This window comes from Peromyscus eremicus, chromosome 6, assembly GCF_949786415.1.
Source record: "Peromyscus eremicus chromosome 6, PerEre_H2_v1, whole genome shotgun sequence".
Taxonomy (NCBI): domain Eukaryota; kingdom Metazoa; phylum Chordata; class Mammalia; order Rodentia; family Cricetidae; genus Peromyscus; species Peromyscus eremicus.
In genome coordinates this window covers 113,502,256-113,521,845 of record NC_081421.1, presented here as the reverse complement: position 1 = coordinate 113,521,845, position 19,590 = coordinate 113,502,256, and the positions used below count along the sequence as shown (strand labels likewise).

The window sequence follows — 19,590 nt, the reverse complement described above, 5'->3', positions numbered from 1 at the left end:
TTTGTAAAAAATCAGTGAAGGGTTCGTGCGGTCCCTGAAATATCTTTGTGTATACCTCAGTTGGTTTTCCAGGTTCTGGAATTTTTTCCCAAGCATTTAGAGCTGCTGTACGGCATAGGGATATTGTATGTTCATCATAAATGGCTTGTACATTCCTGTCAGCAAAACATCCCTCACCAAGTATTTGATCTTGGGAGATCACAAAACCTCTGAGTTTACCTTGTTGTTCTAAATTTTTTGCCTCTTCTCTCAACCAGCTTTTCCACTGTAGCTGCTGACTATATTCTAGAACAGCTGAAATCAACTGATGCCAGTCATCTGGGATGATTCTATGTGAGGTAGACCATGAATTTAACAATTGTTTTACGTATGTGGAGTGTATCCCATACGTAACTACTGCTTCCTTTATATTTTTAAAGTCCCTTGTTGAAATTGGTTGTAATGTATATGTATTATATGGCTCGGGGTGTGTGTCATCCGCTGGCTTCTCATGGATGATAACAGGATAAGCCATTGTGTGAGAGCCATTTGGAGATGTTACAACCTCTATGGTCTTGCCCTTCTGCTTATTAGGTCCCTTGTCATGTTTACTGAGAGTTTCTTCTAAGGCCTGCAAACGAGCACCTAGGGTCTGTTCTAGGGAGTGAACCTCCTCTCTGGCAAGGGACTCCAGATTTCTCATGGAATCATAGAAGTTTTTATGTTCCTCAGAAACACATGATTCCATGGACCTTATCTTATCAATTAATGATAATCTTTCTTCCTTATATAGTGTCTGGAGAGTTAGTGTTCTGTCCATTAAATATTCACATTTATTATCAATAAGATCAATTTTTGGTACAAGCCTGTTTTGTAAATCCTGATTAGCAGATTCCAGAGAAAGAATCTTTTTCTCTAAGGTCTCATTGCTATCCATTAAAGCAGATTCCAGAGATAGAATCTTTTTCTGTAAGCCATCATTGTTAGTTTTGAAAGCCTGTAAATCCTGGTTAGCAGATTCCAGAGAGAGAATCTTTTTCTCTAAGGTCTCATTGCTATCCATTAAAGCAGATTCCAGAGATAGAATCTTTTTCTGTAAGCCGTCATTGCTCTCGCTTAAAGCCTGTATCAGTCCCAATAATAACTCATCTTTGTTCTTGTTTTTAAACCAGTGTTTGAACACTGTGTGAATTATTACGATGAATGCCAAAATGGTACAGGCCAGATATGCCTTAGGAAGGTCGTATATTTCCAGGAAGATGTTATTCATCATACAGGCAAAAAGGTTTTCAAATTCTTGTGAGGTAATGTTGTCAGCCATATTACCAGAATTACTCAAAATTTGTCAGTCAATTTTAAGGTGTAAAATTATCAGGTACTTTTACTTACCTTTCGTGGTTTTGGGGGGTGTAGTAGCACTTTTCAGCCAGCAGGTGGCGATGGTACAGCTCCAAAGCAGGGCCTGCTGGTGATCTTGGCTGACTGCAGCTCGCTGGAGTCAAGATGGCTGAGCCGAGCCGCAGCTGGCGTGCGTGCACTCAGGAAGCGGGGGAGTGCCTCTTTCACTGGTCTCGGGGCTAAGCTAGGGAGCTGAGACCGGACTAGCTGCTCCCTTTTTCGGGAATGGAACCGTGTAGGTGTTCCCTGGTTATATGGAACTTTGCAGGCGGGTTTAGGTACCCGCTAGCCGGGGAGGAGGCTGAGGGCAGGAGCCACCCAGGCTTTTGGGATTTGCCCCACGTGAGCGCCAGATGTTGGTGAAATTATTTAGGCCACTCCACGTAGTTAAAAGGAGATTTATTCAATGGCGTAACTTACAAATTAAGGGATAGGTAGGTCGCGGGGTCTGGGGAAGGTGTATCACAGTCCAGCGGTGTTCTCTGGAGCTCTCCTCTGTCTCCCTCCACCATCCAGCGTCCTGGAACCAAGCGCGTTCGCCGATCCGGATCTCGGGTCCCCAGGCGCCTCCCTTGGCCCCGCCTTGTAGGCGTGACAGTTGCCGAAGTCTCAATGGGGGTTGGAACTTCCAGAACAAAGCTGGAATGGCTACCCACTACACACAGGTGAGAGAGGAAACCATGGAGATCCATGGGGAGATGTCTATGATGATTTCTTAATAGACTCCATGTTTTAACAGTCATACATATCATCTATTTCCATCATCACATGGTGAACCAAGATTCCAAAGGATGGACCTTGTGACCCACTAGCCAGCCACAAGCCCTGGGACCACACTCAGTAGCAGTAGAGTTTCTATGACAGAGAAGCAGATATGAAGATGATGCAGGCAGGGCTTAAGTGCCAGATTTCTGCCACTTTTACCATAGTGATAGCAAACCTTACTGGGAACTGACTTATGTACCCTTTCTGGGAAAATACAGTTTTAATATGACTCAAGTCATGTTTGCAAAGAGTTTGAGTAATATTTTCTGCAAAAAAAATTAGCTTAATGAGTTTGAAGTAGTTTCAAGAACAGTGAAGCTAAAATGTTAAGAAAGAAGAATTTAAATAAAATTGTAAAACACCATTTAAAAAAATTCATGTAATCCAACTAATGCCATGAAAAAACCTTTTAATACACAGAGCCCATCCTGACTGAACTGGCTGATAGTAGTGAGTAATAGTAGAAGGTCCTGGGTGTTTAGGAGGGTGGCAAATGTGCCCTTTTCCTCACTAACTAGTTCTGAAAAAAGAAACAGCCACATGAGGGGATTTATTTTAGGCAACTAGTTTCAAAAGTAATATCCTGCCTCCTCATCTCAGATGACCACACAGCCCCCCCCCATATTAAGAGTCACTGCCTACATAAAAAGCATGCATTTGTAATGGACAGTGGTCAAAACAGCAAATGGTTACAAAGACCTCTTCCAAGCAAAGGTTTGCCAGCTCTGGCTGAGAAGTCCTGACGAACCCTCCCACTAGCTCAGCTCCAGAAACTATTTTTATGATTGTTGATTCCCTGCTGTGAAGCAAGCACTTTCATTTTCCTATTCTTCACATCTATTAATACTGTTGCTGTACATTTGATCAACCACATTCAGAGAAAATCTCACAGCATTGAAGAAGGAAATAAGAGACCAGGGAGGAAGCCAGTCCATCTACCATGAACAGCAATAGTAGGTAAGGAGGCTCACTTCTCTTCCAAGCTCTGGGGAGTTCTGCTCAGGGACATGGGGTCTATAATATCAGGAAGGAAATGAGAAGGTTTTGTATAGGTAACATATAATATCAGAGTCAGAACGGGCAGATGATGTTAGGAGGGGTGTTATCAGGGTTGACATTCCCTACATTTCAGTATTGGGCTTGAATTCAGCTGGAAATACTGAAGCTATGAGTGCTCTTCTCTATGTTCACATTGTCTCTATTGAGTGGGAACACAATTAAATGACTATGGATATTGACAGTACTTGCTTTTTCCTGCTCCTGCTGCAGCTAAGCAACTGAAAAATCCCGTACATGCTCAATCCACCAAAATGTTCATAAGAACCAGAGGGAGGGGCCAATACTAAACACCTGAGCAGATTATCATCCAGGTACAAACGTGAAGAAAATAGAGAATTTATTCATGAGTGTTTTTACTCATTGAAAGAATTATTGTGCTTATAAATCCATATTGAATTTCTTGCATGTAGTCTAAATAAAAATAAAATCACCTAATGCTAAATTTAGAGATATTCTATTTGTAAGGAGTTTTTAATCCTTTCATTTATCTATTTACTTTATATGCCTTTGTGTACAGGATGTGAACATTTCATGTAGCCTGTTTAGAAACCAGAGGACAACTTGTGAGAGTCAGTGCTCTTTGGCCAACACATAGATCTTGGAGATTGAGCTCAGGTTGTCTTGCTCTTTTACCAGCTAAGCCATCAAACCAGCCCCAAGAAAGTCTATTTTTTTATTTAAAAAAAAATTTCTTTCCTTTTACATACCAACCCTTGTTCCCTGTTCCTCCCCTTCTCCTGTTCTCCCCCACCTACCACATCCATGTTTTAAAAAGTTAGTTTATTAAATAGAATTTTCAAAATATTTTTCAGCCCTGAAAACAACCATACAGGTAGCATTACATAGACTGAACAGATTATATTTAGGAATATATATATATATATATATATATATATATATATATATATATGCAATAACTAGTGAAAAAAGTCATTAATTTGAAGGACAGTAGGGAGTTATATGGGAGGATTTTGAGGAAGGAAAGGGAAAGAAAAATGTAATTCAATTATAATATCAAAAATTAAAAAATAAAAATAAAAAGTATTTTATTTATTTTTTATTAAGGAATTTTTTATTTATTTTACATACCAACCACAGATTGCCCTCTCATCCCTCCTCCCACTCCCCTGCCAGCCTTCCCCATCCCACCCCATATGCTCTTCTCTGATAAGGTAAAGCCTCCCATGGGGAGTCAGCAGAGCCTCGTACATTCAGTTGAGGCAGGTCCAAGCCCCTTTCCCCTGCCTCAAGGCTGTACTTGTTGTCCCACCATAGGTAATGGGCTCCAAAAAAACAGCTCATGCACCAGGGATAGATCTTGATCTCACTGCCAGGGACCCCTTAAGAAGACCAAGCTACACAACTGTCTGTATTATGCAGAGGTCCTAGTCCAGTCCCTTGTAAGCTCCACAGCTGTTGGTCTAAAGTTCATGTGTTCCTACTAGCTTGGTTCAGTTGTCTCTGTAGATTTCTCCATTATGATCTTGATGCCCCTTGCTCATAGAATCCCTCTCCCTTCCTTTTGACTGGACTCCTGGAGCTCAGCCTGGGGCTTGGCTATAGATCTGCTTTGGGATAACGCTCCTGTACACTGGTTTAATAAAACACTGATTGTCCAGTAGCCAGGCAGGAAGTATAGGCAGGGCAAGCAGACTAGGAGAATTCTGGGAAGAGGAAGGGCAGAGTCAGGAGTCACCAGCCAGACACAGAGAAAGCAAGATGACAAGGCAGAACTGAGAAAAGGTACCAAGTCATGTGGCTAAACATAGATAAGAAATATAGATTAATTTAAGTGTAATATCTAGTCAGTAGTAAGCCTGAACTAATGGCTGAGCAATTATAATTAATATAAGCCTCTGAATGATTATTTTATAGACATCTGAAAGACTGCAGGGCCAGGCAGGATCAGAGAAACCTTCTGGCTAAATGAATCTCTGCATCTGCTTCCATCAGTTACTGGATGAAAGCTCTATGATGACAGTTAGGGTATTCACCAATTTGATTACTGGAGTAGGCCAGTTCATGAACCCTCTCCATTATTGCTGGTAGTCTAAACTGGTGTCAATCTTGCAGATTCCTGGAAACTTCCCTTGCACCAGGTGTTTCCCTATTGTCATGATGTCTCCCTCTATCAAGATGCCTTTTTGATTGCTCTCCCACTCCATCTCTATTCTAGCTCGACCATCTTGTTCCCTTATGTTCTCATCCCCCATCACCTACCCTCCATTGCCCCCCTCACCCCAGTTTACTCAGGAGATCTCATTTATTTCCCCTTACTGGGGCAATCCATGTGTCCCTCTTAGGGTCCTCCTTGTTAGCTAGCTTCTCTGGAGCTGTGGGTTGTAATCCTGTTATCCTTTGCTTTACATCTAGTATCTAATTACGAGTGAGTATATACTCATAAATTAAAAATAAAATTAATGAAAATATTTTTAATAAATTATCTTCCCTATTTAATATCTAGCATAAAATTTAAAACTAGAATCCATGATAACTTAAAGGGAAGAGTTGAGTTGTTAGTAGTTGAATTTTGAAAATTCATTAGTACTATCATTTTTATTCAACTTCTTGGATTATATTTTCATAACTTTCTAAAATTATGCAGATTTTTGCTTTACCACTTCAACAATACAATAAAACTTCAGTTTGTGCTAGAGGGCTGTGTGACTCCACCTTCTGAGAAGAGAAGGGATTTCTAATTTACTCCACCTCTTCCCTCAAAGACAGAGAACCTCAATGAACATGGCCCTAAAGGTCTACATGCCAGAGCCCCTGTGTCTCATTGAGAATGTGAAAGGACAACTGAAGCCTAATCAGAAGGCCCTGGAGATCCTGTCGGCCATCACACAGCCAGTGGTGGTGGTGGCCATCGTGGGCCTCTACCGCACAGGCAAATCCTACCTGATGAACAAGCTGGCTGGGAAGAAGAAAGGTGAGTGCCACCAACCATGCTTTGCTGAGCCCTCTGTTTGGTCACACTTTGAACTTGGTTTGTGAGGGGGAACAATGTTAGAGAAGGAGATAGATTCTGAAATCTAATCTCCTACTCAGAGTTGGGCTTTTTATCTTCACTCTATTTTAGGAAGTCAGTCAGCTCCATAACACTCTTTATTATCTTCAGTTCCGTTTTAAAATCAGAAATTATTCCTATCCTAGAAAGGGAGAAAGCACTAAGGAGAATAATTCAATTACATAATAGTCTGTAAGACAGTCATTAAAAGTAAAGGCTGGGCCAAGAAAAAGAATCAGTAGGTAAAGGCCCTTGCTGTACAAGGCAACCTGGACCCAATACCAAGAAGGTAGAAAGAGACAGTCAAATCTACAGAGCTGTCCTCTGACCTCTACACACATGCTGTGACACACACACACACACCCTAACACACATCATGCATATACAAACACACACACAATAATGATGACGATGATTTTGTAATTAATAAGGTCATGAAGTAACAGTGAGTTTCTTCTGACCTTTAAGATTTTAAAAATGTTTCAAATTGAATTGGAAATTCTTATTGTCATGAATAAACATAACATAAAATTAACTCTTCTAACCATTTTAACTGCAATTCTTTATTATTAAACAAATTCCCATTATTGTACAATCATCACATTAATCCACTTACATATTTATTATGTTTCCCCAAGACAAACTACATACCCATCACACAATAATTATCCATTCCCCAATTTTCCATCACTGTTCTATAGCCTGTTGTTGTGGATTTGGCCCTTAAAACAAAATATGAAGGAAGTAATGGCTGTGGTGCAGGGCATAAATTCCAACACTCAGGATGCTGAGGATAATATTTTTATAAACTTCTAAAATTATACAGGGTGTGAACATGTTATGAACCAGAGGACAACTTGTGAGAGTCAGTGTTCTCCTGCCAACATCTAGCAGGACTGAGCTCAGGTTGTCTCAGCACCTTCACCAGCTGAGTCATCAAACCTACCCCCAAGAAAACCTATGTTTTAAAAAGATAATTTCCTAAATAAAATTTAAAAATAATTTTAATCCCTGAAAATATCCATATAGGTAGTATTATATAGACTGAACAGGTTATATTTGAATCCCCTAGTTCAAGCACAGCTTTGATAACCAAGCAAGGTCTTCATCACAAAAAGAATGGATATTCATCACATTTATAGCACTGATTTTTTTGTTTTCTTTTTTTATTAAGAAAATTTTTTCTATTCACACCAATCAAAGATTCCCCTCTTCTCAACCCCCAGCCTCCTCCTCCCAACCCACCCTCCACTCCTCCCCACAAGAAGACAAGGCCTCCCATGGGGAGGCACATCCAGTAGAGACAAGTCCAAGTCGTGTCTGCTTCCCCCCCCCCCCCCGCCTCAAGGCTGCACAAGTGTCCCATCATAGGTAGTGAGTGGGCTCCAAAAAGCCTGCTCATAACATTGATATTTTAAGAATATTATTCATCCAAACATTAAATATGGAACATGTAATTTTTTGTGTGTTCTGAATTTTTTTCTAAAAATAACATGTATATTTCCCCATGTAGTTTTGTTACCTTCTAGATGAAGTATATTTATTCCTAAGTAGTTTATTCTTTAGATGGAATTGTAAGTGGTGTTAATTTCTTAATTTTCTGTACATTATTATTTTGGTTATTTATTTATTTATTTCTAATTTATTTATTTCTAATCTTAGAACTCATATATCTTTTTTTAATTTTTATTTTTATTTTGCAATACAATTCAGTTCTACATATCAGCCACAGATTCCCTTGTTCTCCCTCCTCTGGCCCCCCTCACCTTCCCCCCAGGCCCCCCCCATTCCCACCTCCTCCAGGGCAAAGCCTCCCCCGAGGACTGAGATCAACCTGGTAGACTCAGTCCAGGTAGGTCCAGTCCCCTCCTCCCAGGCCGAGTCCCTGTGCTCATTGCAAGGGTTGGCTATTTATTATTGGTGTGTAGGGAAGGAACTAATTATAGAAATCACAGGAATAATTTTGTGTGCTGTAACCATGCTGGATTAATTGATTATACTTAACATTATTCTGTGGGATAGTTAAAGGTTTTAACATATAAGATTATACCATCTGTGAAAAAGATAATTATTAAGGGTGTTATGGAGAGCCTGCTCCAAGGCCACGTCCAGAGTAATGCAAGAAAATCCTCGAAGGTGGCTAGCACTAGATTTTTTCTATCTGAAGGTATTTAGAAATAAGTTTCTATCTATCTGACTGGTAAAATAAGAAAACACACATGCTTTGGGATGTTAACTTTCTCTTTTACTTCATCTTAAGAATGGTCTCTGACTCTTTCTGTCTCTACACAGCTACGTATCTCCACATGGCTACATTTTACACATACAACTACATGTCTTATGTACATATGGCCATACCTCTCTATACACAGTTACATCTGTTTTCACATGTCTACACATCTATCTTTTACATACATTTCTCTTCTATATCTCTTTTCTATACAGCTTCATCTTCCTTGACTCCACATAGTCATAAATCTCCACACAGCCACAGATGAATATCTCATTTACATAGCTCTCTCACCATACAGCACTTTACACAGTTCCTAGGCACAGCTCCCCTACATAGCAGCAGCAGCTTCTTTCACATAGTTCTCTCTCTCTCTCTCTCTCTCTCACACACACATAATTCTACATTATTCACTCATTCTTTACTCATTCATTCTTGCACCCACTCACTCCTCACACTTCTCTCATGCTTCTCCTCCTCCTTCTTCTTCATGTTACTTCTTCTTCATCTCTCACCCAGCACACACACACACACACACACACACACACACACACACACACACACACACACACACACAGACACACACTTCATTCACATTCTGCAGCAGCTTTCACATAACTCTAAACAACTGTCTCTTTCCACATGGTTGCTGCTGTTCCACAGCCAAACTCAGGACAATTATAAGTTACATTTTCAGGATCCAACCCATTCTCAAAACACAAAATAAGTCACATAGTTTCTCTTAGGCTAGTAATGTCACATTGACCCATGCATGTAGCTCTAAGTTGGTGAGGGGTCCCAGACAGTAAACAATTGGCTGAACCTTGAGCAGTCAGGGTACATGCAGAAAGAGAGCTACTGCAAGGACTATGTTTTGATGTAAACAGCCTGACCTTAATTTAGCAATAAACAACACCTAGGAATTAGAGTTTGTGTGTTTTCTGTAGGGGCAGTTTAGTCTGTACTGGGCTATTTCTAAGGTCTTTGCAAAATGTGTAAAAGCCTCTCTTTGAGACAGAGAATACTGTTACTTTCCTGTGTCAGTAAAGAAGAACATTCTGGTAATACTTCTGTACATCAGAATTATACAGCATAAACAGAAATCTACAGCTAAATGTGTGCCCAGAGATGTAAATCACACTACCAAAGGGCCGTGGAAAGCACCCCACAGCTGTTCTTATTAGGGAGGCATAGCAGTGGCATCTGAGAAAGTTACAAACAGAAATCAACCAGTTTCCACAGCCAGCGACCCCACAGCTTTGCCAGGTGGGGCTCCCCATCAGGGAGTTATACATCGGGTGGGTCGACTTGTCAAACACTAGTTGTCACCTGCTGTATACTCCCAAGGCCCTCAGCAGATAATCTTATTCTCCCTTTCCAATTTGGGTACCAGCTATTTCTGTTTTTTTCCTAATTACTTTGGATAACACTTCAAGTACTGTATTGAACACCAGTGTCCAAACTGGGCAAACTTTTCTCTTCTATGATCTTAAAGGAAAAAATTACCAGCTTTTACCAATGAGTATAATATTGGCATCAGTTTTCATATACGGCATTTCATACATTTGCATTAAGAAATTATTCTAGTTTGCTGAGTACTATTTTTAATTATAACTGTGGATATTTTCAAGTATTTTTATTATTTCTCTGGTTGCAAGATCAATACTAGTTTTGGTTTCAGTTAGCTCTACTGACTTGGATTGTTCTCATTTTTGCATCAATTTCCTGAAACGCCTGCTTCTAACTCTCTGTCACTATGTCCTCTCTTCTACATGTCACAGGCTTCTCTCTGGGCTCCACAGTGAAGGCTCATACAAAAGGAATCTGGATGTGGTGTGTGCCTCATCCCCACAAGAAAGACCACACACTTGTTCTGCTTGACACTGAGGGCCTGGGCGATATTGCAAAAGTAAGGATTGAAAGTTCAATTTGCAGTACAGATCCTGATATCTAAATATTCTGTAATTTTTAAATAAGAGCTTGAATTTACTGTATCATCATGTAATTAACTTTAGCCATCACTAATAAATAGACAGACTCACAGAAGAGCAGGATAGTCATTCTGCAGTATCCCAGCAACTAACAGGCTGTAACCTAAACCTGGTACCCAACCTTATGAAGGCACCAAGGATAAATTCAGTGTCATGTATCCTACTCTACATAGAACTTCAGTTATAGATTTGAGTTTGAAGGCCCATAACTGTGTTTAAATGGAAACCTTGTTACTAAATCACAGTTCTTATTTTAAAGTTTCTTTCAGCATCAATTATCTGATTCATCAAATGAATTAAAAAAACAGTACTCTACATGTCTTATGGCATTTCTTTTAATATGTAATAAAATAAATAATTTTTCTGGTACATAATGAGTATCCAAGAACGACCTATAATGGCTTATCTCAGTCCTTTGTGCTTGTTACGCTTGGGAAGAGCCCTATTTTCCATTCTCAGAACTAGAAGAAAGAATTAAATAAGATTTTAAAAATAGACACAGGTATTATGCATCACATGAAAGTATAAATTCTCAGTTAGCAATGAGAGAAATACTTAAATCTACAGTATATTTGAAGTTGCAAAATATCTGCAAACATCCACTGTCTATATAACAATTACCTGGCAAGGTCAAAAGAATGCCTTCAAAGAATAAGCATACACCAAAAATCTTAGTAAAAAATATTTGAAGTTCAATGGAATTCATGATTACTTTTGGTTAGAGTTGTCTTGACATTAGTTTTTACTAATCGCTGTAGAAAAGTTCTTATTAAATGAGCATACTTTTGTCACTGCTCACCTGAAAACTGACACATGACATACTCATGACCTATGACATACTCATGACCTATGTGTGTTCTGACTTCCAGGGAGACAACCAGAATGATTCCTGGATCTTTGCCCTGGCTGTACTTCTGAGCAGCACCTTTGTGTACAACAGCATGGGAGCCATCAACCAGCAGGCCATGGACCAGCTACAGTATCCTTTCTGTGATGGAGAACATCCCAGCCTGGAATGCTACAGAGTCAGTGTTGGCAGATAGGAGGCAGAATAATCCCAGCTTAAGGGGAGACTTCATACACCAACTAATGAGTCCACACTGAGTCAGAGCATGGTAAAACCAGGTGTGGAGATGGATGAGACCAATGGGAGGAAGAAGACTGGGGACCCTGCTCATTCACCACTTTTCCTTAGCTACCCAGCTATGTGACAGAGCTGACAGATCGCATCAGAGCAAGGACCTCACCTGACCAGGAGGATGAGGTGGAGGACTCAGCTGAGTTTGTGAGCTTCTTCCCTGACTTCGTGTGGAGCCTGAGAGACATGACCTTGAAGATGGAAGTAGATGGATTCCATGTCACAGCAGATGAGTACCTAGAGAATTCGCTGAAACTTAAGGAAGGTACATAGATTGATACTTGTAGATGAAAATGCCAGAAATGTATTTCCTTTTTGGGTGGCACATTCAGTTTTTCATTTCTATGCTTCTGGCTATTCCTAAGAAGTGATTATTATTTATCATCTGCCTGAATCAATAATAATTACGTTAATTTGCAGTTTCTGTGGCTGCCCTTTTCTCAGTACTGTTATCAGACCATGTTCATCTCTTTACTTACGTTGCGACTTATGTGGCAAGGCTGTACATAACCAAAACTATAACACAGAGAGAAGATTTATTTGAAGAAATTCTCAAATGACAAACTAACACTTCCACTAGCTATTCATCCTCCTTTGGAAAAATTATTTTCCCAGGTACCTGCAAAGAAGTTGAAACATACAACTTGCCCCGACTCTGTATTCGGAAGTTCTTTCCAAAGAAGAAGTGTTTTACCTTCTACCCACCCACTGAGTGGAAAAAGCTCTCCCAGCTGGAGACACTGCAAGAAAATGAGATCGATTCTGATTTTCTGAAGCAAGTAGCAGAATTCTGTTTGTATATCTTTAACCATTGCAAAGCCAAAACTCTTCCAGGAGGCATCCCTGTCAATGGCCCACGTGAGTCCCCATCTTGGTCTTCCACTCATTTCAAGATGGAGGGAGAAAGAAACATTCATATAGTTTCAGCTTTCAAAAGTGTAGAGGCTTTGACTATTTATGTTAAATTCTAGACAGTTTAAACTGATCTACCAGATTTTAATTAGTCAAATCCTATAGAAGAATAGGTAGTGAAAACTGAGTTTAAATAAGTTAAACCAAGTTAAGTTTCCATAATGTTGTACAAAGTCAGATATGTCCTGTTGTTTAGTATCTAACCAATGTATACATAGTTATTTAAATTTAAAGAAAAATTAAGTAGAATAAATTCAGACTATTAAGTCAAAAAATTAGACTATACAGCCTTATTTCTCATGGTTGCTGTGATGAAAAGCAGAGCCATTAAAAATTGGCTCCCCTCAGAAAGTTCTATAAAGCAACACTGAGCTCGAGTGAGACAAGGGTGAACACTTTTGGTAAGGAAACTATTACTTTTCCAGACGTGTTTAACTAAAGACTTTTCAAGGAAGTAATATAGAGGACTATATTACCATACTATGCTCTGGTAAGTGGTTCTCAAACTTCCTAATACTGAGACATTTTAATACAGTTCCTCTGGCTGTAGTGACCCTCAACCATACAATTATTTTTGTTGCTATTTTGTAACTGTAATTTTGCTATGGTTATGAATCTTAATGTAATTATCTGATACTTCCAATGTTCTTAGGAGATCCCAGAGTGGTCTCGACCCAGAGGTTGAGAACCACTATGAGAGGTATTATTCTAAACATATTGGAGAACTGAGATATCCGTGTTCAATATACACAGGCCTGCCTTATCTTTTCCTTAGAGAAGAAAGTTCTACTTAGTGGATGTCATCATTTGCTCTCTGTTTATAGGATTAGAAAGTCTAGTGCTGACCTATGTTGAAGCCATCTGCAGTGGAGACCTGCCCTGCATGGAGAATGCAGTCCTGGCCTTGGCAAAGATAGAGAACTCAGCTGCAGTGCAAAAGGCCACTGCCCACTATGACCAGCAGATGAGCCAGAGGGTGCAGCTGCCCACAGAGACCCTCCAGGAGCTGCTAGATCATCACAGGACCTGTGAGAAAGAGGCCATAGAAATCTTCCTCAGCACTTCCTTTAAAGATGAAGACCATTCATTCCAAAAGGAATTGTGGGTAATTGCCTCCTAAGTTTATATGGATCAATGTTATACAAGGCAAAGGATATATATGACAATGAAATGAGTGTTAATTTTGAAGGAAAATATCCTTTGTAGCCCTTAAAAAGTGACAATTGCCTCTTTAGAATATATACTCAAAAGAAACAATCTTTAAACTATGGACTCAAGTTTGAAATAATTTTATGATACTCACCTTTAGTTTAAGTGCATATAATTAACAATCAGTGCTTTAATCAAATTATATACTTGGATAGATCAATTTTATTTCATTTGGCCAAAAGAGATAAACTTGTGGTTTTAGTTGTCTCCTTGGGCTTATTCTTTGGTTCCTTCATTCTATTCACAGCCATCATCAGTCCAGTTTAAAAGCAAAGCTTGCAATTAGGTTTGGCATAAACCTCTGATCATCATTTGTAGTAAGGAGGGGATTCATAAGAAGGTCCAAACTCAAAGAAGAACCACAGTTTTCCTCAGTTGTCATCAAGTTTCTGGAGACAACGAGGTTTTTGGGAAGCCCTTGGAGAATTTCTAACCCTTGTTACTATTTTCTCTGGTGTTCTTTTTACTTCCATTTTTACACTGCAGTCTCAGCTAGAAGAAAGATGGGATGACTTTTGTAAACGCAATCTGGAAGCATCATCAAACCATTGCTGGGAATTGCTTCACAATATTTTCAGACCTCTTGAAGAAGGTGTGAGGCAAGGCACTTATTATAAGCCAGGAGGTTACTGCCTCTTTGCTCAGGAGACAGAAAGGCTGAAGAAAAAGTACTATGGAGAACCAAAAAAGGGCATACAGGTAACCAAGATATTTATCAGTGTGCTCTAACACTGCTGGCATGTCTCCTTCATCCAAACATTTAGAAAAATGATACTTATTCATCTGATTGATGATTTCTTTAACTCTACATTCTGGCCATTTCATCTTTATATCTATATCACTCTGAACTGTTTTCTCCCTGAAGGCTTTATGTCTCAGAATGATTCACCCATGTAAGCCCATAAGATTAACATCTCCAATTCACATGCCTTAGTCTAAATGTACAGAATCACTTTCTCCCAGTATCAACCAATAGGGAGCTTTCTTTTGTTGCCTTGGATGATTTGCCCATTCTTTTGGTAAGGAATCTTAGATGGACAGAACAATTCTTGAGGGTGGTGGGGAGACAGATAGATAGATGTCCTCCCACTAACTTATGTTCTCTGGACTCTAAGGCTGAAGAGGTTCTACAGAAGTATTTACAATCCAAGGAGGCTGTTTCTAATGCAATTTTACAGACAGATCAGAGTCTGACAGAAAAGGAAAAGGAGATTGAAGGTGAGAAAGAAACCAAAAAACAAAATCTTGAAACAGTTTAACTATTTGCCTATCTTAAAATAGTAACTCTTAAACTCAAACAAGAATGGTCGTTTTGACCGTGATGCTCAGGGTTGCTGATGTTATGGTGTTACCTCAAGAGTAAATTGGACTTGGGATAGTCTTCCTATCAAATAGTGATGGCGACAAGGGGCATTCCCAATACCCACCTAGTGGTTCATAACTGACTGTAGCTCCAATAAAAAGACTGCCCCCTTCTGGGCTCCACAGGCACCAAGCATGTGCATGGTGTACAGATGTACATGCAGGCAAAACATGCATACACATAAAGTAAAATAAAACAGGCCCAGAAACAGAGTTATGACTTGGTCCACTTTAAATCCACCCCATCTATGATCTACAGGAGCATGTCAAGGGACCTGACCTGCAGACCCAAAGCTACAGGATCTCCACAACACAGGACATCCAAGAAGAGTCCCAGTGAGGAAACAGCATCAATAGTGTAGTAGAAATCAGAGACCTCAAACCAGACCAATGACTCTTTGAATGAGTACTTAGAAGTAAATATATATATGTTTACTGTGTGACTTACTGTGTCACACTGCAGCTTCCATGATGAGATTTTAAAATTTCCCCTATTTAAAATTTTATTTGTTTTCTCCTTCTTCTTGTTTATTTGTTTGCCTTTCTCTTTCTCCCCCCGCACTGCCTTGCTTTTCTCTTAAATTTTGTTTTCAATTGTGGGCCGGTTCTGGTGCAGGGGCAGAGGGCAGATGAAAAGGGATGGGGAAATGAATGGGATCAAGATATATGATGTAAAAGACACATAGAATAAATAAAAAGGGAAGGAAAAGAAAAAAGAACAAAAATTTAATAGTACTAACAAGAAACCATGGAAGTAAGGAGGAGGTAATACTGTCTCCTCTGGCGAGAACTGCCAGGACAGAATGCCATAGACAGGTGCCACAGGGAAAACACATGTACTTCTCACAGTTCTGGAGAACAAGAATCCAGAGTCTGGATTCTATGATGGTCAAGAGTACTCTTTCTAGTATCTTGGTGTCTTCCCACTGCATCATTGCATGGTGGGAAGACTGAACTCTGTGTTTTTATTATCATCTTACAACAGCACTGAGCTCCTATGGGGGCTCTATCCTCACAATCATCTAAATCCAATTACCTCACCAGAATCACAACTCGCTATATCATCACACTGTGACTACAACTTCAACCTATGAGTACATATAGGGCACCAGCACTCAATGCCTTCCCACTGTAGACCCACATAAAAATTGTTTCCTCTCTTTCTCAGTGGAGCGGAAGAAAACTGAATCTGCAATGGCTGCTGCAAAACTATTGGAGGAAACACAGAAGAAGAATGAGAAGCTGATGGAACAGAAAGAAAGGAGTTATCAGGAGCACCTGAGACAGCTGACTCAGAAAATGGAGAATGACAGAATCCAGCTAAAGGCAGAGCAAGAGCGGACACTAGCTCTTAAACTTCAGGTACCCTGTTATTTTTATCCTCTAGAATCTTTAATAGAAACCACTCTGTAGGGGACTAGACAATCACGTGTTATAAGGAATTCTCCAGCCCATATTCTGTAGCAGTCTCTTCAAACTTACTGTGCCCACCACTGTGCATGGATAGCTGTCCAAAACTACTTGCTCCCACTAAAAAAAAAAAGTCCTGCGAATACTATTTTCCTGAGTCACTACAAACAACAGCTATCCACAGAAAGGCATTGTACAAGTATTTTACAAGTTTATTTTGTTGTTAAAAATCCATTCATAATTTAAACTTAAAAATATTTGGAAAAATACAGCTCCAGTTTAAACATTTAAGTTTCCACATTTAAAAAAGGAAGAGATCAAATGTAATTTGGCACAAGGGGACCCATGGAACACCTCAAGAATCAAATGTTGTCAAGGCTATTGGTTACTCTCTTCAGCCTGATGATAAGGCCCTATTGCTGTAGACAATACTTTCTACGTCATTGAGCACAAAGAAGTGAAACTGGTGCCTAACCAGAAGCTTCACTCTTACTGGCCAGCATTCATGGTACTATATGGTATTCTGCACACTACAGAGGAGAAAAGTAATCATCAATATCAACCAGCTACAAGTCCTGTGACCTACAACAACAACCTGCTTGTAAGACATAACAGTGCAATAGTTGCTACATGCAATGGGAATAACCAACCACTTTTTTTTATTTGATTTAAGACCCACTACTGCCACTGCTAAATGCTCAAGAACCTGAAATTAGATTGCTCATAGGCCTAGGATAAAACCTACTACAACTGATTTGTTAAAGAAACCTATAAATCAAATGACTCCTAATGACACACTGCTATACTCATAGATCAGTGCCTTTCTCATACAACATCAGAGAATCTTCTTCTTGTAGTAGGTGGGAATTAACAGAGAACCACAAATGGACAATATGCAGAGAATGAGAGACTTCGGAGCACTCAGCCCTAACTGGGATGTCTTCATCAAACCCCTCCTCTCAACACTCATAGACCCACGCAGAAGAGGATACAGATAGATTGTAAGAGCTATCAGTGATGGGTGACTCCAAGGAAACCTCATTTTCAAGGCGCAACAGGACTGATGCACATGTAAACTCAGACTCTGGCAGAACACACAATACCTGTAAGGCTCAAGCCAGACAGGGTCCCAGCACTGAGGGAGAGTTGGACATGGGTCCTACCTTTAATCAAGAAGCTATCTGCAATTGATGCTCACTGGCAAAGAAAACTCAGTTTTCGCCAATGAGTGTTAATGAGTATATCCACCACACTTGAGGGCAGGCCCCATGCTCAGGAATAATTTGCCAAAGCAAAATGAACTCAGTGGTGTTTTTCTAGATCTTTTGTTTCATTTTGTTTAGGCCTTTTTGTCTTATTGATACAACCATTTGTGTGTGTGTGTGTGTGTGTGTGTGTGTGTGTGTGTGTGTGTGTACTTCAGTCCCAGGAATACATAAATGCACATGTGAAAGCAAAATCATTTGGAAGAATAAAAATGACAAGGGAGGATAGGTGTGAGAAAATGGAAGGTGGGAAGTCATGAAAAACAGTTGATCAACATACAATATAGATTTGTATAACAGTGTCTTTATGCAATATACTAGCACATACAATGATTATGCACAGTGAAGGTTTTAAAAATCACTAAATTAAATTAAGCAATCAAAAGAGGACAAATGAGTAACTGTAGTGCAGTGCTGATCCAGCAGAGAGTTGTCATACAGCAATGCTACAGTATGTGCATTCTTTGATTGATTCCTCATGAGTTGTTCTGAGAAAATGTTCTAGGCTAGATCTCACACAATCATCTGTAGGATGAGCCAGTAGCAATCTGTTTTCCTCACACCTTGTCTATATCTGGAAATACCTAGAGTAGGAAGATACATCACCAACTGACACACAGTCTTCCAACACCTTTCTGTTCATAGCCCCTCCTCCAAGTATAGGTTGAGACTAAATGTCAGTTCAGAAATGTACTGTTGGCCATATCAGTCCTCTAGGTCCTCAACTACTATCTCTTACTCTACATATGAAATTTGGAAGCTTATATACAATTCCATGATGAGACATTTTACTTTATTCTGGGATTCACAGGATTAAATTTCCATTATTACTGTATAATAGAGTTGTCTGTCAATGATTATGGAGCAATAATTCCCAAGACCTTCATGGATGCTGGTGGTGCTCAAGTTCATTATTTTTTAGTAAATAATAATAAAAGAAATGTCTGTATATATTTAGTGAAAGAGCAATTAAAGCATATGTTTGCCCACAGTTGGTAGAGTTCAGATAGCTGGGACTTGACATTACAGGAGGACAAGTGTGTTTGAAAACAAAAACTATAACATATAATTGCCTGTTGATGGAAATGCTGTCTGTATTTAGGTGTAATGAGTAAATTCTCATTGATCCACTAATCCCAGGGTCGGGTTTTAGATCAAAACTTTTTTCAGGGACTGTAGATATACACTACTTTTGACCAAATAAATTATCAGGTATTGTAATAAAAGCTGAAAACACAAGACAGGGGAGGGTATGGACACTAATGGACAAAATTTAAGAATAAATACCAAGGTCTTAAGGAATTACCGAATTATTTTAAAGGTACTAATTTGAAAATTGTTTGGTATGTTTTTGTTACCCTGTTCCTTTTGTGCAACATTAAATATACGTTTTCCCTCTTAGGAGCAGAAACAGCTACTCCAAGAGGGGTTCCGAGAAGAGAGCAGAAAACTTCAAGAAGAGATGAAGAATGTGGAGAAGAGATACAAAGAAAAAAGTATTATCTTCTGCACTATAAATAGAATGTAAAAATGCATAGAACAGGGCTGGTAGGAGGACTTACCATGTAACAGGCACTTCCTGTAAAGCCTGGGGACCTGGGTTCAATCATGAGAAGCTATGTAAAGGTGGAGAGAAGAGACAGCACATAGTTGTCCTCTGATCTCCACACATGGACAGTGGCACATGTGTGCCCCTGCTCCCTACAAACCATACAGACGTAATAATAATAAATAAAAATTGAATACGTAGGACAAGAGTTTCTATTAGAACACTATCCAGTCCAAGAACAAGTTCAATAATGAATTTGGGGTATCTAACAACACCCACTTGCTTTACATTTGAATTCGTGACATTTATACCT

At 39.5% G+C, this 19,590-nt stretch overlaps 1 protein-coding gene across 1 annotated transcript; it reads left to right on the top strand.

The window, feature by feature from the left end:
• The first annotated feature begins 2,928 nt into the window (after nt 1-2,928).
• On the top strand, nt 2,929-19,256 carry LOC131913880 (guanylate-binding protein 1-like). The gene is made up of 11 exons (XM_059266626.1): nt 2,929-3,099; nt 5,925-6,133; nt 10,223-10,350; nt 11,302-11,411; nt 11,636-11,835; nt 12,186-12,428; nt 13,307-13,587; nt 14,178-14,390; nt 14,807-14,909; nt 16,222-16,415; nt 19,131-19,256. The coding sequence occupies exons 1-11, from the start codon at nt 3,083-3,085 to the stop codon at nt 19,254-19,256; spliced, it is 1,824 nt and encodes a 607-aa protein (XP_059122609.1). The 5' UTR covers nt 2,929-3,082.
• Nucleotides 19,257-19,590: the final 334 nt, after the last annotated feature.

Bases quoted from the DNA above. Each gene is read 5' to 3' on its own strand.
- LOC131913880 (XM_059266626.1), top strand. The intron at 12,429-13,306 runs GTGAGTCCCCAT...CTCTGTTTATAG, and splicing joins CATCCCTGTCAATGGCCCAC to GATTAGAAAGTCTAGTGCTG. The intron at 14,910-16,221 runs GTGAGAAAGAAA...TCTCTTTCTCAG, and splicing joins AAAGGAAAAGGAGATTGAAG to TGGAGCGGAAGAAAACTGAA.